The 18,889-nt window shown below is 41.3% G+C and overlaps 1 protein-coding gene across 1 annotated transcript; it reads left to right on the top strand.

The window, feature by feature from the left end:
• Positions 1 to 6,405: 6,405 nt before the first annotated feature.
• LOC144821650 (KRAB-A domain-containing protein 2-like) lies at positions 6,406 to 7,311 on the top strand. The gene is given in 1 exon segment (XM_078678882.1): positions 6,406 to 7,311. A coding segment is annotated over 1 exon segment (906 nt).
• The last annotated feature ends 11,578 nt before the right edge of the window (positions 7,312 to 18,889 follow it).

Below are 18,889 nucleotides of genomic sequence, written 5' to 3'. Positions count from 1 at the left end.
ATAATTGCAGATGCTTATTGGTGAGATGAGGACAAAAATAAAAAACAATTGCTTATCACCAATAACACTGAGCAGAGTTTCAAAGGGCTCATCCAGTGCAAGAGGAAAAAAATGTTCAAACAGGTTTACTTTGCCCAGTCCTGCACATTTAGGAATCACCAACACTAGCCATTCTACAATATTTGTTTGATGATATCACCAGGGTATTGACACCTGCTGTGATATAATTCATTGGAGACCATTTAAATACATTTCCGAACACAAATAAGTAGTCCTCACATTTTTTTTAATCAAAGCATCGTGAAGAAAGTGTTGAGACATTCTATTTACGTGATCCGTGCAAAATTATTATATTATTGGAACAAATCGTGTAAATATAAAGGGAATATATTTTTTGGGTCAACTAATTGAAGGAAACGTCTTACGAATCCATAGATAATTAACATATAATTAAATATTTTTTATGTAACATCAATTATTATCTGCATAGATATGTATATGATACGTTTCCGTTCGTTTTCCAGAACCTGTCCTTATAGACTCAAATGAAAGAAGGAAAGGGGTGAAAAATTATAAAGAGTGGGTGCCACATCATCTGACAGCCTATGCAAGAGAGAAAAGCAACAGAGATTGAATAAAGCTCTTTTCAATCAAAATGTGCAAACACCACTGTTTAAACCAACATCATAATCTGCGCGGCCAGTGTCATTATTTATATTATTGCTCACGGTTTATACTGTCACTTAATTACATTGGTAACACTCACAATGGTCCTGATAATGAGTGCCCTGGAGGAAATTGTGACGTTTATGGCACCCGGTAAAATCCAATACATCAGTGGTCAGAATTTATCGCATGCATTAAGTAACGCCATTCCTGGAGGTAGCCTTAAAAAGAAAACAACATGCAGGCCATCATGTTTCTGCATTCCAGGCAGATTCCCACCCTGCTATACAGAGGCAGCTTTTGCTTGCTGAAATGTACATGAGGGAAATTACGTATGGGGGTGGGGTCATCACTTCTTGTAATTAATTACGCGGTACAGTAAACGCTGCATTATTGTCTGGCACACTCGTAATTACCTGCTTGTTAAATGTACCCAAACATTTCTTACAGGTCTAAGTATATACCTGACCAGCTGAATTTTGTTTCGCTGTCTGAAAGGTTCAGTGGAATGGGGCACCGAGAAATTCACTGCGTCCACAACGCCGATCATGCCGCGTTCTGTCCTGCCCGAGTATATAAAAGATGATTTATTGAACCGCTAAACTCGAAACAATGAAAGTTGAATATGATGTGGGAATAACACTAAATTCCATTATGTCACTTCTAAAGGTAATATCTCAGACACAGAATACCTGGTCCGTTCGCGAAAGGAAAACATGTCTATGTTCTTCCATTATTGGAAAGACAAGTTGCTTATAAAATGTCATTTGTTACCGGTTTAGGAACAAAAGATTTTGCTGCCTGTAGACTTATCACAAAATACCTGCATTTCTCAATCAAAATATGAAAGATGCGCCCGAGGAGAGCGAACAGTTTGATTTATCTCCTGTGGTTGAGCGCAACAAACAAATTCACTTCGGAGCTGCATCATTCGCGAGCCGAGCATATGGTGCACACTTTCAGATCAAGGTTGAGAAGAACTGCTCCCATTACGGAACGTCGGAGGTACAACGGCCCTGCATCTCGCACTCAACGTCATAGGTGATGCCTGACATGAGCATGGCGGCTGTCAGTTCATAGAAAGCTTCAGATGATGACAGCTATACGCATCCTTCCGCTGACCTGGCATTTTTAAAGCGACATCTGAACTCCCTGAAATATTAAAGTGAATCCCAGCTACCAGGACTGCAGGTCTGAAATCCGACTCTTAGAATGAAAACCTTGTCTAGGGGACTGAAAGACAAGAAACTGCTTTATTTAGCCTTATTGTTGAGAGTAAATACAAATAAATACAAAATAACCTATTCTAAAAATGAACAAATGTAGGAATAATGTAGGAAGACATTAAACTATTTAGTGTGAAACTTTATGAGAAATTACGCATCGCTGCGTCATTTCGAGTAGGTGAAATTGGTATATAACTGATTGGTTTATTTATTTTGTCTATATATCCCTAGCAAATGATACTAAGTGTACTACGGGCCTGTACATTTAATGCTACCAATGGACTGCAGTACTCACAGTGCCATTCTCTTCACTGGCACTGTAAATCTCAAGCATGTCCCTATAGTAAAAAAAAGTCCCTTAAACCGACCTTATCTGTAGCAGGGTTGGCTATTCCATAACAAAGCATTGGGAAACAATAATACGTTTAATAAATGTTATCTCTGGCTAGGAAATGACTACAAATTTCATTTTTGGGCTATTTGAAATATTTTCTGCAAGCCTAATTCACTGGTTAAGTTGGATTGCTTATACATTTTTTCAAAAGAAGACATTTAAACCATTACTTTTGTCCTACCAGAAGTCCATAAAAGCTTTTTGTGCATTTTTCTCTCACTCTTCTATCAGCCAGTAATTAGCATTTAAGTAGGCATGAATGAGGTGTGAACTTGCTCTTAAGAGTGAACAATACCTGCATGGGCAGAGATAACTTATCTCAACCTGACAGAATATATAGGGTGATGTTGTAGGAATCCTTTTTGACGTTAAAACTGGTTTTAATATTACATCCTGATTGGTCAGATGAGGTGTTTATATGACACTTGGGAGCATATTTATGAGAGGCTTGTGCCCCCGCAGCGTCACTTCTTTTTAATGCTCCGGCACGGCAAACATCTCAATGATATCTATGAGGCGACGCAAAGCCACTCTGCGTGCCTTTACATAGCCTCATAGATACGGAGTAAGTCAAAGCAGTGTAAGTTGCTGCCTTGCCTTATTCTACGTCAACAAGAGCATTCCATGGGCATTGCTGTGAGTTTTCCTATGCAACACCAATGGATTTTGAAGCTGCCCCAGATTTGCTTATTCACGTAAACCTGGGGCAGCACCAAAATCTTATGCCTCCCCAGAGCAGGCGCAACGAGGAGAAATATTTTTATTTCTCCTCATTCTTTCCTCTTTCTATGTGTGCTTCAATCTGCAGTACACATAGAAAGAGAAAAATGACTCTTGGTGTTGAATGTGCCCCTTCCTTCACAAAAACAATTGCAACTGAGGCATCCTTGCACCGTGAAGCAAGTGTGCTTAAGTTGGCGCCAGGCAGCAAATTCTGCATCGGCACATAGGAAAGGATAGGTCTGCACCGTATTTCATAAATACGGTACATTCCTGACCTTTCACGTTGGCTTCGGGCAGCGCAGTAAAAAGACTTGTGGTGCTGCCCTATGCCAATTCCTCATAAATGATGGCCCCAGGGTACACTTCAAAGAGTCCTTCCCTTTCACAGACAAATATTAGTTGACACTTGGGCAGTGATCTTCTTTTAAAGATGTTTGAGCCGGCTGTCTCCAACTTGAGAAGAACCATAGAAGACTATCCTCTCTTTGGTACCCAATATAAAGATGTGGATTCTAAGGGTCATTAGGGTCCTATGGCTAACCTATTATTCAAACTACATGAATAAAACAAGATACAAGAGGTCTTTCCTGCAACTGTCCAGCTGATCAGTGGCAACAGGACCTGGAAAGGAGTCTGTCTGATACTCTGAGAGTCCATAAGTGTTTCCCTTGAGGTTCTGGTGTGCTTTAGGAGTGCATTTATGTGGTGTATTGGAACATAAAGAATTAAAGTCAGAAGGTAAAATCTTTTGCCCAGGATGAATCTGGTTGATATATCTGACCTGCGCTCCTTTGTGGTTAATATCAAATTGCACCTACGTCCTATTCTGCATTGACTATTGAGTGTCATTAGCTATTTTTGATTCTAGATGCTATTTTCAATAAAAATATAAAAAAATGAGATCTTCAATTCCCCTTACTGGATTGGATTTTTGTCATTTTGGTGTTATTTTCATTTTACTCTATTCTGCTAAGTCGTTTGGAAAATTTAATTGTTTTGTATTTTAAATTTATTTCTGTTTTTGTAATGAACTTATACTTTAGACATTGCCTCAAAGTAAAGCCTGATGGCTCTATGCCAGAGCTCCAATGGAATGAGTTCATGTTTATTTAGTGAGTTTAGTTATTCACTTTGAAAAGGTTTGTGATTATTCTGGAAGTGGGTATTTACCCCCTCAGTGAATTACCCAATTCCTACAATGGAGAAAATATTTTACTCAATGAAACATTTTGAACCACTGTTTTATATTTATGCCCAGCTAAAAGCCTTCACGGGATTAATCTACCGCCAGTTCCAAAATACATGAGGTTTACAAGATACTTGATGGGAGAAATGTTTGCATTAACTCTAACCACTGGTAATCATATTCCAAAATATTGTGTTTTTACCCAGCATGCCACCTCGTTTTGGATCCAGGCATATGTAAATCAGACTCAACCCTGCTCCGATAGGAAGAGTCCAGCCCAAACTGCCAAGCCATGTCCTCCCAAAACAGAATGCAAGTACCTCAAGACCAGTTTCACTCTTATTAGGGCTTGCCAGTTAGGTGTACCTTGGTTTCACTGCCACAATGAGCACAGGGTCCAAGTCTGGGTGTACGCTTGGCCATGTAGGGCCTTACATCAAACACACAAAAGATGGGTTTTGCCCTGATTATGACACTTCAGTCCGGTGTAGCTTGGATCCAGTGGCAGGGTCAAGACTGATTTGCATATGGCTGTGTTCAAACTGTAATGAGCATGGTGGACAAAAGAACAATGTATTGAAATGCTAACCTGGGCAATTGCCGGTGGTTAAAAGTATTGTAAGCATTCCTCTCATCAACGTTTGGGTGTTTAAGGTTAGGCTTATGCACTGAAAGGAACCATGCCTAGCGAAGCGGCCTGAACAAACACATGTAAGGGCTTGCAATTAGGAAAGAAGAGGAGAGAAAAGGAGGCAATTAAATTGCATTTGTTCAATCAGACAAAAGAGACATTCCATATGAAGTTAGTGCCCTAGAATCCCATCAGAATTCTTGTGGTCAGGTTTGCAAAGATTAAACATGTGGTATGGTATATTGTGGAAAAATATCATACATAATTTGGTACCTCAATGAAAACTTCAATTAGTTACTGGTATATTTTGCTGTGATTTTAAAGTACATTATTTATTTAAGTCATTGGTGGCATAATAAGCTTCACTCTTGGTACTGGTACCTGCAGTGTACATTAAAATTAAAATTAAACATCAAAGTGAACACAGAAAAGAAAGACAAGTAATGCACTCACTAAAATGTTACACACAACAAAATAAATGTAACAGATAGAATCATGCTTAAGTCTTCCAGGTGATTTGAGCAGTGTGTCTGCTGTCCTCCTTTACTGCGCAGTCCAAACAGGTGGTAGTCCTTTAAATGGTGTTGCATGGAGGACAATATTGTCCTCCATCTTTTAGGTATGTCTCAAGCAAGGTATTTAGTGTATTCAAGAAAGAAAATGACGTATTTCAGTCCTCGTTACTGTTGGTCTACTCAGGACAATGGAAGAAGGAAGCATCCATTGACTAGATAATATTTATGTTACAGTCAAAGTGTGAAATCCTGCATTCTATAGAATGCCTAGCTAATGCATAGAATGCCTGAAAATGCCTGAAAATCGAACGCCAAAGTATGAAATGATTGATATTTTATACATTGCCTAGGCATTGTATACTTTGCCGGATTGTCTGCCAGCAAAGTACATAATACGCCTAATCCCGCCATTTTATTCCCGCCCGGCAATGTGTGAAATCCGGCATTCTATAGAATGGCTAGGTAATGTATAGAATGCCTGAAAATCGAACGTCAAAGTATGAAATGATTGATATTTTATACATTGCCTAAGCATTTTATACTTTGCCGGATTGTCTGCCAGCAAAGTATATAATACACCTAATCCCAGAGACAGCACAAGTTATCAGCAAGCGAGGGGCAGAGACAGCACAGGTTATCAGAAAGCGAGGGGCAGAGACAGCACAAGTTGCCAGCAAGCAAGGGGCAGAGACAGCACAAGTAACCAGGCAAAGAGCAGGTGGCAGCCGTGCAGTGGTGTGGGGAGCGACCTGCCTGCAAGCAGGGTCAGAGGTCGTGTATAGCATCCGGCTGAGGTTCCACAGACGCTCTGCCGTCATCCTTTCCCGTGGTTCTTGTATCACCATGTCGGAAGGGAGCGTAGTGCCAAGACAGGAATCACGCCATGCTGACATGCAACAGCGGTTCTGCGATGAATTATCTCAAGTAAGAGCCAATGCTGCTAAAAACGGTTTTTCCTAACCGTAACCAGTTACCAAAAGTTAGGGGACGATGTGAAAAAGGCTAAGACGACCATTAAGAAGGAACAACAGGACTATTGGCCGGTTAAACACTATGACGTAATGATGGTCAAGAATACAACTAAGTTGATCTATCCTATTAAAGAAGGTACGAGTGCTATTCAGTTTTACGTCGCAAACTCCGAGTTATTTGACATACTCCATAAGGCCCATTTGGTTATTGGTCATGGAGGACGGGACAGGATTTTGAAAGAACTTTCACCCAAGTATAAGAACATTACCTGTCAGGATATTGAGCTGTACATTCACCTTTGTGAGCCTTGCCAGAAGAAGCAAAAAGGTGTTAAAAAAGGTGTTGTGGTCAAGCCAATGTTTTTTTCTGAATTCAACTCACGTTGTCAGGTCGATATCATCGATTTTCAGTCCCATCCTGACAGAGAGTACAAGTTTATAATGGTGTACCAAGATCATCTCACTAAGTTTGTAGTTCTCAGGGCTCTGAAATCAAGGAGAGCGGAAAAAGTAGCCGACAAGCTCGTCGACATATTTACGTTGCTTGGTGCTCCAACGATTCTACTGTCCGATAACAGCAGGGAATTTGCAAACAATGTGGTAAGCAGCCTACAGGAGTATTGGCCCACCTTGAAGATCGTCCATGGTAAGCTGCGCCACTCACAAAGTCAGGGGAGCATCGTAAGAGCTAATCAGGACATTGAAAATATGCTGTGTGCTTGGATGCAAGATAAAAAAACTAGCTGTTGGAGTGAGGGATTGCGGTTCGTCCAACTTATGAAGAACAGAACTTTTAATTCTAGGATTAAGAGGTCACCATAAGAGGCTCTGTTCAGCTGCAAAGCTAGAGTAGGTCTCTTGACGTTGTCCCTGCCTGACGACGTTTTACAAGACGTAGAGACTGAGGAAGAGCTCGAAAAAATAAACAAACAACACAACAGCAGGAAGAAAGACAAGATGAATCAAGGCAAGAGGCACAGCTCCCTGCAGAAGACATAGCTGAAAATGCAATCCATGATGGAGGAAACCAAAACAGTGATGAAGCCATGGTTATCGAAGAGCCTTCCATTTCCGTGGATACCGAAAATCCTTCTTCTTCCGCTATCTGTTGCGTCTGCTTAAAAGAAACCAACGGTGCTCATACATGTCAAAAGTGTGGCCGAAACGTTCATGTCATCTATGGACATTCTCCTAAAGAGGATGACGGCGACAAAGTAGAAGGTTATGGGGTTATTAATATTGAGAAAGCTATTCAAAGTAAAATGGAATCGAAATTGAACCTTGAGATACAGGCCAAAAAAATGAAAAGGGATTCTGACAAAAAAATTTCCTCCTGTGCCTTTGGGTGCCACTGTGCGAGTTCCGATTCCCAACGTCGACTAAGGGCGGGGTGACTCACGCAATTTCTTGCCAGTTGCTATGAATGTGACGGAAGATGGCTTTTACCGACTTGGAACTGCACAAGGAATCTTGAAGCAACTCTACGCCAGATCACAATTCACCGTATGTCCAAAGAACTTAATGAGAATTGAAGATGTTCCTGACCACGAAATACCTCTCCGATCTGCAGCTATTTCTCAGTCCACAGGAAGCGGCCAAGGATTCGTCAGGTGTATGTGCAAGACGAAATGCCAAAATATGAGGTGCCTTTGTGTGAAAAAGAAAATTAAGTGCAATTCAAAATATCACTCTAGCCTTCCCTGCTGCAACAAGTAGGTCATGCCAGTTCTGCTTTGTGTTCCACCGGTAACAATATTCTGTTCGCATTCTTCTTTAAGTCGTGAAATGTATGTACAAGATCAAAGTGCCAAAATAGAAGTTGTTTTTGGGCTGCAACAAGTAGGTCATGCCAGTTCTGCTTTGTGTTTTACCAGTAACAATATTCTGTTTGCATTCTTCTTTAAGTCGTGAAATGTTTGTACAAGATCAAAGTGCCAAAATATAAGGTGTTTTTGTGTGAAGAATAAAAGTGAGTACAATTCCACATGTTACTCTGGCCTTTCTTAGTGTAACAAGTACTTCAATCTCAGTTCTGCCTTCATTGTTTTGCGGTAAGAATATCCTGTGCTTTATTTCGTAGTTTTGTTCTTTCAGTTTCAAATGCGTATTACTTAATAAAGGCTTCTCATATTGTGCCCTTTTAATACTTTGCGTTAATGGTACTGGTCATTCTGTATAATGCCTAGGAATTGTATAGAATGCCTAGGAAAAGTATGTAACATTTTTACAAAAAACGTATATTTCCTAGTTTGCCTCTAAACCATCAGGCATTCAATACATTACCTAGGCATTCTATACAATACCGGGATTTTACACTTTGCCGAATGCCTAGGCATCCCATCTTGTGGCCTGTTAACACTTTGCGTAAATGGTACTGGTCATTCTGTATAATGCCTAGGAATTGTATAGAATGCCTAGGAAACGTATGTGTAACATTTTCACAAAAAACATATATTTCATAGTTTGCCGAAAATCATCAGGCATTCTATACATTACCTAGGCATTCTATACAATACCGGGATTTCACACTTTGACTGTAACATATTCATTGTAAAGTGGTGCTAGAAAAGGAATGTTCTGAATCTTGAGATAAAAACTAGGCACGGGTACCTTAGGGTATATACATGCAGAGCTGGATACAAAAGGTTGGAACTATGTCACCAATATATTTTCTAGCCATTTGTCCTATAGGGGGACAAGCTATCATGCATGCTGAGCTATCATTATTGAATGAATGGAGTTCGATTAATTTGGTGGCCTGAAAGAGCCCATGGTTAATTGCAATAGTGTTGCATGCTCATCATTTCTCTAGAACCCTCATGCAGGACAGTCAGTGCACATTTAATAAAAGTGATCAAGTGGATGTGGCTATTAGCAGATAAATCATCTTCTGGGAAAAACACCTTATTTAGATGTCCAGGTGCACAGTGTACTTATACGTGGGTTTGTGAGCAGAAATGCAGTTTCTTATTATCAGCGTTTGGCCAGCGATAGTGGAGAACGTACAGGAGGCAAAAGAATTATAATTAAGTGTCGCCATTACGGCCTTACGTGCTTGGCTGACCCGCTGAAGATCCAGGTTGCAGTCTGGAGCAGCGAAAGCCTTCTTCCACTAGTTATCAGACTTATGAGGAAATGGGAGCTGCAGAGTGCACTGTGGTTAGCAATCGGGTCCCACTAAAAAGCGGAGAAAAACTTTGTCCGCTGTTGTAGGACAGGGAAGGGAGCTGTGAAAAAAATTCACAAAGAGTTAGTGGTCGCTGGCAGAAGAGGGATTGTCATCTGAGACAAGCTTTAGAGCTGACTGGACTTACTAGTTTTGCTGCACGACAGAGTACTCCATGCTCTAGAGCTGGTCTATGTGTAGCCTGGGTGTCTAGGGGTGCATTGGTTCAGTTGGTACTAGTAGAGCGACTTTGTAGTGTCAGTGCCTGCATGTATTTCTCAGCGGTTGGGGTGTACTTAAAAAGATGTGCTGAGGATGTCACAGGATGGGTAGTCCAACCACCAGCATCCCTTCAGTTTGACCGCCACCTCTGCATTACCATGCTAGCGGTCGGACCTACAGTTGTCAGATGAATGACTACTGCCTCCACCTGGTTTATAGTTCCCAACGAAGGCGGCGGTTGGAGTATCGTCTCAGCATGGTGGCAGTGCAGAGGCAGGCACCACCGTCTGGATTACAATATCACTTTCCGACAGCCTTTTCATGGCAGGAACACTGCCATGAAAAGTTTGTCAGAAAGGGATATTGGGAGCCCCACATTGGCCACATGTAGTGCCACTACTCACCCGTGCACTTTGTGCCATGCACAACATGCGGCATGGAACACAGTGTACAGACGTGCAGGATGTGCTGTAGGTGGTTCAGCCCTTTATCAAGGCCGCAGTATGCACCGACGAGTTTGCAACAGCCAGGCAGGCAGTCGCATCCAGATAGAGGAGTTGAACTGCCCACAAGCTTGTCAGCAGTCTCCTGACCAATGCAATAGTGGCCGATACTCCAACCGCCCGGCATCAAAATGATGCCCCCTATGTGTATGCTGTTCTTCTAATGCTTATTAATGTTAAAATAATATTGAATTGCAAACACTATGCTTCTTTACCATACCAATGCAATAACTACTTTTACAAGTTATTTAATACTACAAACATAACACATAGTAATCCGACTCAACTACACAGTATTCACATATCTAGAGCACTAAGGGCCTGATTATGATGTCGGACTGACCGCACCAGACCAACTGTTCATTGCGCTCCGCCTGACATCTGCCCCATTACCAACATCCAGCAAGAGGAGGCATTGGGCGGAGTCACTATGCACTGCTGTTCCGACGGGCTCATGGAGCCAGTCAGAAGATCGGAAAGAATCACAATCCTAAAATGACGGTGGAGCCAGCTTCCACTCCGCCATCTTGATTACGATGTCACTTTTCGACAGCCTTTCGATGTCGGGCTTTCTGACATGGAATGGCTGTTGGAAAGTGACTTTGGGGGCTCCTAGGAGAGCCCACATCCCTCCCTGGCTTCTGCTATGGACGCTGGGAGGCATCTATAGTGCCCCCCTAAACATCCATTTTTCAATGGTAGCTTGTTCTGTGGGCTTTTTTCGCCCGCTGCACAAGCTGCCATTGAAAAATTGATGTTTTCAACAGCCCATAGGGCAGGCTCATCCAAATTATGCGGATGGAACCTCCGACCTATGGCCAGGAGGTTCCAATCCGCAACAGACATCATGATCAGGCCCTTTATACTTAAAGTTCTCAATCCCCACTGCAATACAACTTACCTCATAGAAAATTTTGGACACTAAAAAGATTAAATCTGCTATTCCCACACCATGAAAAAATAAGTCAGGAAAGGAGTTGGACACTAAAGTGGCAACATTTACTATCCCTACTCAAATCTAACTTAACTCAGGGATGGTGCTGGACACTAAACTGGCAACGTTGTCCATTGCTGCTGCAATAAAACTTATTTCAGGGAATGTTTTGGACACTAAAAGGGTTACAATTGACGATTCCCACTCCAAGATAAAAATCCCCAGGGAAGGTGATGGACACTGAAGGGGATACACTTACTATTTTCACTCCATTCTAACTTAACTCAGAGAAGGTGTTGAACACTGAAAAGGCAACATTGTCCATTCCCGTTGCAGTAACACTTATCTCAAGGGAAGGTTTGTGACACTAAAAGGGTTAAATATACTAGTCCCACTACAAGATAAAATAACTCAGGGAACGTGCTGGACACTAAAAAGCATTAAAACGTATCTCAGGGATGCTTTTGGACACTAAAAGGGTTAAGTATACTAATCCCAATCCAAGATAAAATTACTCAGGGACGGTGTTGGACACTAAGGAGGCTACATTTACTATTCACACTCCAATCTAACTTAACTCAGGGAAGTTGCTAAAAAAGAAAAGGCAACATTGTTCATTCCCTTTGCAATAAAACTTATCTTAGGGAAGGTTTTAGAAACTAAAATATTTAAATATACTATTCCCACTCCAGGGTAAATTAAGTCAAGGAAAGTTTTGGACACTATGGAAGCAACATTTATTATTCCCATTCCAATCTAGCTTAACACATGGAAGATGCTGGGCACTAAACAAACAACATGAACCAATGCCATTGCAATAACACTTCGCAAGGAAGGTTTTAGACACTAAAAAGTTTAAAAATACTATTCCCACTCCATGATAAAAAATAAGTCAGGTAATGTGTGGGACAATAAAGGGGCTACAGTTACTCTTTCCACTTCAATCTAACTTAACAAAGGGAGGGTGATGAACACTAAAGAAGCAACATTGTACATTCTAACTGAAATAAAACTTATCTCAGGGTAGGTTATAGACACTAAAATCGTTAAATATGATATTCCCACGCCAAGATAAATTAAGTCAAGGAAGGTGTTGGACCCAAAAGGCTCAGCATTTATTATTCCCACTCCAAACTAACTTAACGCAGGGAAGGTGCATGACACTGAAAAAGCAACATGAAAAATTCCCACTACAATAAAGCTTATCTCAGGGGAGGTTTTATACACTAAAATAGTTAAATATACTATTCCCACACCAAGATAAAATAGCTCAGGGAAGGTGCTGGAACCTAAAGAAGCAACATTTACTAATCCCGCTCCAATCTTAATTAACTCAGGGAAGGTGCTGAACACTAAAGAAGAAGCATTGTCAATCCCTACTGATATACACCGTTTCTCACGAACGATTTTAGACACTAAAAGAGTTAAATATACAATTACCAATCGTAGATAAGTTAAGTTAGAGAAGGTGTTGGAAACTAAAAAGCCAACATTTACTATTCCCACTCCAATTTAATTTAATTCAGGGAAGGTGCTGGACACTAAAGAGGCAATATTAATCTCTACACTGCAATAAAACGTATCTCAGGGAAGGTTTTTGACACTATAGGGGTTAAATATACTATTCTTACTCCATGATAAAATAAGTCAAGGGAGTTGTTGGACACGAAAGAGACAACAATTACTATTATCACTCCAATCTAGCTTAACTCAGGGAATCTGCTGCACACTAAAGTGGCGACATTCACCATTCCCACTCCAGTATAACTTAGAACAATGAAGATGTTGGACACTAAGTGTCAGATTAGGATGGTGGGCAGACCACCCGCCACCCTGCAATTAGGATGCCACGGCCACCGGGGCATCCTCCTTTCCCAGCAATGTGGCGGGCCGTGCTCACAGCAACGCCCGCCACAATGCTGGTAATGCACTGTGTGCATCGTCATGCACAAGGTGACAGGGACCACGAGGTGACTGCCACCATTTCCATGACAATGCATAGGTACCTCCCATGTGCACCCCCCATGCCCCCAATACCCTCGGGGCCCGCAATGGGCCCCCGAAAGCAGACTCCGCATGGCTTTCCATGACGGGATCTCTGCCATGGAAAGCCATGCTCTGCTGCCCATGCTAATATTGATGGCGGTGTCTAGCAGACACTGCCACCATAGATAGCCCCTTTTCCGCCCGGTCGACTGGTCGACTGGTGGAAAACCGGCAGGCGGGGGAAATGGATGGCAGGCGGGGAAGGATGTAGGGCGTATTGCCACCGCCATGCGGGTGGTGGCGATCCACCCTACATCCATATCGACCCCTCAATACACAAAAGTTACAATACATCGCTCCTACAAAATAAGAAACCCAAAATATAGCACACTATAAAGGTAATATTTAGCATAATTATTACAATATCAGCAATCTGAACAAACATCTTTGTAAACAACGGAGAAAAAAATTCTAAATCAAATGAAACCTCATAATTTAAATGTTTATCGATTAAGCTTTTTTAATATATTTCATACAAAACTGAATAATATATTTATATATTACATATTTAACACAATTCATTATTTGAAAACCTAATCAAAATGAAATTTTAATTACATTTACATAAAAAATATCATTGTCTTAATATTATTTATTTTTATTTTTACTAAATATAAAATAAAATATTTACATAAGTGTTTCTTTACCTAAGCACAATGTCTACAAATGTACTGTAATAATACAATGTTTTCAATGATGTTATCCCTTTTACAACAGACAATTTTAGTATAATCTTTTAAAAATTCAACATTTCTTTAAATTGTACATTTATTTTTTAATAAATATTATTAATAGTTTCTCATCAAAATCACATAACATAATGTATTAAAAAATATATGCATTTTTTTATATATAACAAAAATGTGTCAATGTTTCAAAATATATGTTAAAAGGTTATCAAGTCAAGTAAAACTTTATTCAGTTGTTATTTAAGACAATCATAAAAGCACATAAAAAACATAATTCAATACACAGTAAGATTAAAATTTAAATAGAAAGTTAATTATGAAAAGCATTCATTTAAATCACTATCCCTTTAGTCTTTGTAGGTTAGACGTTTATATTACAATGCATTTCCTGTGTCTGAGTACACTCTTTAAAAACATTGCTACCTTCCACGCCCATGCGAGCGGTGGCGATCCGCCCGACATCCTGGTCCACCCGCCACCAATTTCCCCCCGCCATATTACCATGGCGGACGGGACCGCGGCGGACGGAAAGACTGTCTGCCGCTTTTCCGCCCCGGTCGCCTTGCGACCAGGGCGGAAAAGGTTTAATATGGTGGCGGTGTCTATCAGACACTGCCAGCCATATTTGGATGGGCTGAGACAGATGCCTTTCCGTGGCAGCGATGCCGCCACGGAAAGGCATGCGGTCTTCACTTCGGGGGCCCCCTATGGGTCCCCAAAGTGAAGGCGAGGTGGGAGGGGTGCACATGGGGGGTACCTGTGGTACCCCCCAGCATTTGCATACACAATGCGGCAGGCAACGAGCGGTGCTTGCCACTTTGTATATGCAAATGCATACATGCACTTTTAGCATTGTGTCGGGCGGTGCTGAGAGCACCATCCAGCACAATGTTAAAAATGCATGATGCGCCCGCCACTGTGGCGGGCGCATCCTAATACGCCCCACGGGACCCCCGCCCTTATGGCGGGCGGTCCCGGTCTCCGATAGGATGGGGGCCGGACTAAGTCCGCCCGTCATTCTAATGACCCCCTAAGTGTTCGTTTTCCAAAAATTGTAATACAGTAAATGCAGAATGACATTGTCTGATCCCCAGGGATTTGTAACAATCCATGTTTTCCTTAATTCTGCATAAAATCTACAAAATAAAACAACATTTTATGGTGAATTGTTCTGAGTGGTTATCACAGGGACACAAGGTACCATTATTAAATATGGTTGCATACTAAAAGTTGTTAAAATCGTTTGGTTGGACAGCACATTGGGCTTTGTAATCTCTGCTGATATTCTGAGTGTGTCTAGTAGCATGAGGCCCTCTTTTTTTAGATCTTTTCTTGTGGTGGTGGTCATAGTGCTAACATCAGTATAATAGTCTAAATGGCCGAGGTCACGCATGAAGTCCTGTACATACCTTAGACATGAAATGGTTAGAGCCCATTCCAGTTTTAAACTATACATTAGGATGTCCTGATTTAGCATGGTAATTATCAAGGACCAAATCCTATGCCATAAAAAAATGAGCTCCATTTTTATAAGTTCTGCAATGTGTGGTATACCCAATTTAGCGTGGCAAACATTTGATGATATGTCAATGTCAATGTCAATGTCAATGTCAATGGTACTTATAGAGCGCAAACAATCATCCTAAATAGGATATCACGGCGCTGTTATGACAGAAGTGGGTAGTGGCAAATAACAGGGTCATCATTGTAATTTAATCAGATTTGGGGGAAAAAGGAATGTTTTTAATTGCCTTCTAAAGGACAAGTGACAGTCAATTAATCTAAGTTCCATAGGCAGTTCATTCCAGCTATTTGCCGCCAGGTGGGAAAACGCCCGCCCACCCATCCTGGCTGTTTTCGCACGAGTATTTCTTGCTCTGGTTGCCGTAGAGGATCTCAGATTCCTGGAGGGAACATAAAATCTGATTTTGTTTTTTAGGATATGAGGGCCCGTTTTGTGCAAAGCTCTGTGCGTTATGCACATCAGCTTAAACGTGGCTCTCTGCCTCATTGGTAGCTAGTGAAGCTCACGCAGGCAACTTTTGGCTGGATCATACTTTTTTTTATTACAGATCGCCTTTGCCGCAGCGTTCTGTACAATTTATTTGTAGTTTAGAAAGAGGTAGTCAGCCATTCCGACGAACAGAGAGTTCCCATAATCCAGTCTGCTCATTAATAAGGATTGGACCAGTATTTTCCTACACTCAATAGGGATCCATGGGAAGACTCGCCTGAGCATCTTAAGTATAGCAAAGCCTTTACCACAAATAGTTGATACGTGGGCTTTCATGCTCAAAGTATTATCCAGAGTCACACCTAAATTCTTGGCCGTTGTTGCTGGACTGGGAGCGGTGACCAAGGTTGTGGGCCACCAGCTGTTGTCCCATAGCTGTGTATGTCTACCAAACAACAATACTTCGGATTTTTCTGCATTTAGCTTAAGGCAATGGTTGCGCATCCAATTGGCTAGTTCCGTTAAACAGTTCAATAACCTGTCCTTAGGGTCATCTTCTTCATCCAGTGTAATCATCAGCTGGGTGTCGTCTGCATAGGAACAGATCTCGACACCCCACTTTCTCCCTATCTCTGCCAATGAAGAGACAAACACATTAAATAGGGTTGGACTCAATGAGGCCCCCTGTGGGACCCCATGTTTGATGTTCCGGGGAGGGGAAACAAAATCACCCATCCGTACTGACTGTGTTCTGTTTTGCAGAAAAGACTGCAGCCACCCTAGTGCATTTTCCCGGATACCCTTGGCAGCAAGGATTTCAAGGAGTGGATGTTGTGGAACGGTATCAAATGCCGCCGAGAGGTCCAATAAAATCAGGGCGACTGTTTTTCCCTGATCAACCTTGGTTCTTATGTTGTCCATCACTGCTAGGAGTGTTGTCTCGGTACTGTTGTTTGCCCGGAACCCTGTTTGGGAAATATCCAACAGATCGTTGGTTTCTAAGAAATTGGACAATTGTCTGTTGACCAATTTTTCCATCACTTTGGATAGATATGGCAGTTGAGAAATGGGCCTGTAGTTTGCTGGATTATTAATATCGGACCCTACATTTTTTAATAAGGGAGTGACTATGGCACTTTTCCAGGTCTTCGGGAATTCAGCAGAATTTATTGAGAAATTAAAAACTTTAGTTACAGCCGGGCAAATTATTGGTGTTAATTGTGAGAAAATATGGTGTGGGCATGGATCCAATGGCGAACCTGATTTTACTTCCAACATAGCATTGGCCACCTCCTCCTCTGTGAATGGGACAAAAGTAGGACAGCTGGCCTGAGCTAGGGGTGGTACAAGGGTTTGTGATTGTTTCAAATCAGTGTTGGAAAAGGAGGTATAGATCGTATCTATTTTTTCACAGAAGTATTCATTAATTTTATTACAGCCCTCTTGTGAGGGCGTAAGATCCAGTGAAAGACTGGTGGGGCTACTTAGCTCCTTGACTATTTTAAATAGTTCTTTTGATGAATTTTTGCTTTCTGTTATCCTCCGTGAGAAGTATTCTTTCTTTGCTTTCCTAATAGCTTTATTATAAAGCACAAGTTCTTTTTTGTATAGGGCTCTCGTTTCTTGAGTTTTGGTAAGTCTCCATTTATGTTCACAGGATGTACATTTCCTTTTTAGAGATTTTAGTTCGGGTCCGTACCATTTCTCTGAAACTATGCCTCTGCGTTTGTGTTTGGGATGTGGGTCTGAACAGTGTTCCAATGCGCTCCTGATATTATTCTGGAGCTGTTCTGTTTCATCATGGATGTTAGTTTCCCCTGCGTATTCATAAGTAAAATATTGCTGGAATTTTTCTACTGAGAATTTTTTCCAGCTCCTAGTGGGAGCTGCTACTGAAGCCAAGGATTTGGAGTGTTTGATAGGCACATTGATAGTAAACGCAATCAAAGAATGGTCAGTCCATATCATAGGTTTAATCTCATCAATGTCAATGGTTTTTATATTTGAGAATGATATGCTACTTGGGACTGCCAGGATATACCTTAGGAGCGTGTTCTCCACTATTTGTAAGGGGTTCACATCAACAAAATCCCAGACATTCCGTGGAGGCACATTTTGCCTTATTAATCTGCATGAGCTTTACCGGCAGCCACCTACCCAAATTTCTTCAAAAATTAGCAAGGGCAGCTGTGGTCTTTAAAAAACCTTTTTTAGCTAGCACCGCTTGGGACCATGTGTCATTCTGATCAAAAAGTATACCAAGATATGAAAATATCTTAGTAAACCCTATCTTCTGTTCATCTATATACGTATCCCTACATTTCTGGCAGCCATGACCACACCTCAATATAAAGGTTGTCAAGGTGTTTACCCTAAGACCAAGGTTGCGCATAAAAAATGAGAAGCTATTTAAAACCCACTTGAGTGCCCGACATCAGAACTGCATCATCTGCATATAGGAGAGCAGATATTGGACTTCTACCTATTTGGGGAAGTCTTGGCAGTCTTTGATTGGTGCTTCACCCAGGCCATTGATATAAAGATTAAAAAGAAAGGGGGCTAGCCTACAGCCTTGCCTTACCCACCTTAGTGGGTGGTGAACAGTGACAATCACATATTTGAGAAATTAACATCTGTTTATGTTTCCTTTATTATAGTGCATGTTTTGGGCAAAATGTGCTATGCCAATATAAAAAGATGGTGACGAAAAATGTAAGCAAGCCGAGTCTGCGCACTAGAGTTATGGTGTGACCCGCTGACCGGACCGTTGACAGACTGCCACAAGCCAAGGACAGAAGCCACAAGAACTCTTTTCACCTGTGGAATTACATATGAACTTGTACTTAATCTGTTTTTTGAATTTGTGTGACAGGATATGGAATAGAAAATTATGTTTCCTTTATTATAGTGCATGTTTTGGGCAAAATGTGCTATGTCAATATAAAAAGATGGCGACGAAAAATGTAAGCAAGCCGAGTCTGCGCACTAGAGTTATGGTGTGACCCGCTGACCTGACCGTTGACAGACTGCCACAAGCCAAGGACAGAAGCCACAAGAACTCTT

The sequence above is a fragment of the Lissotriton helveticus genome, chromosome 2_2 (assembly GCF_964261635.1).
Source record: "Lissotriton helveticus chromosome 2_2, aLisHel1.1, whole genome shotgun sequence".
Lineage (NCBI taxonomy): Eukaryota > Metazoa > Chordata > Amphibia > Caudata > Salamandridae > Lissotriton > Lissotriton helveticus.
The sequence above is the reverse complement of the archived record's forward strand: the minus strand, read 5'-3'. Positions and strand labels throughout refer to the sequence as shown.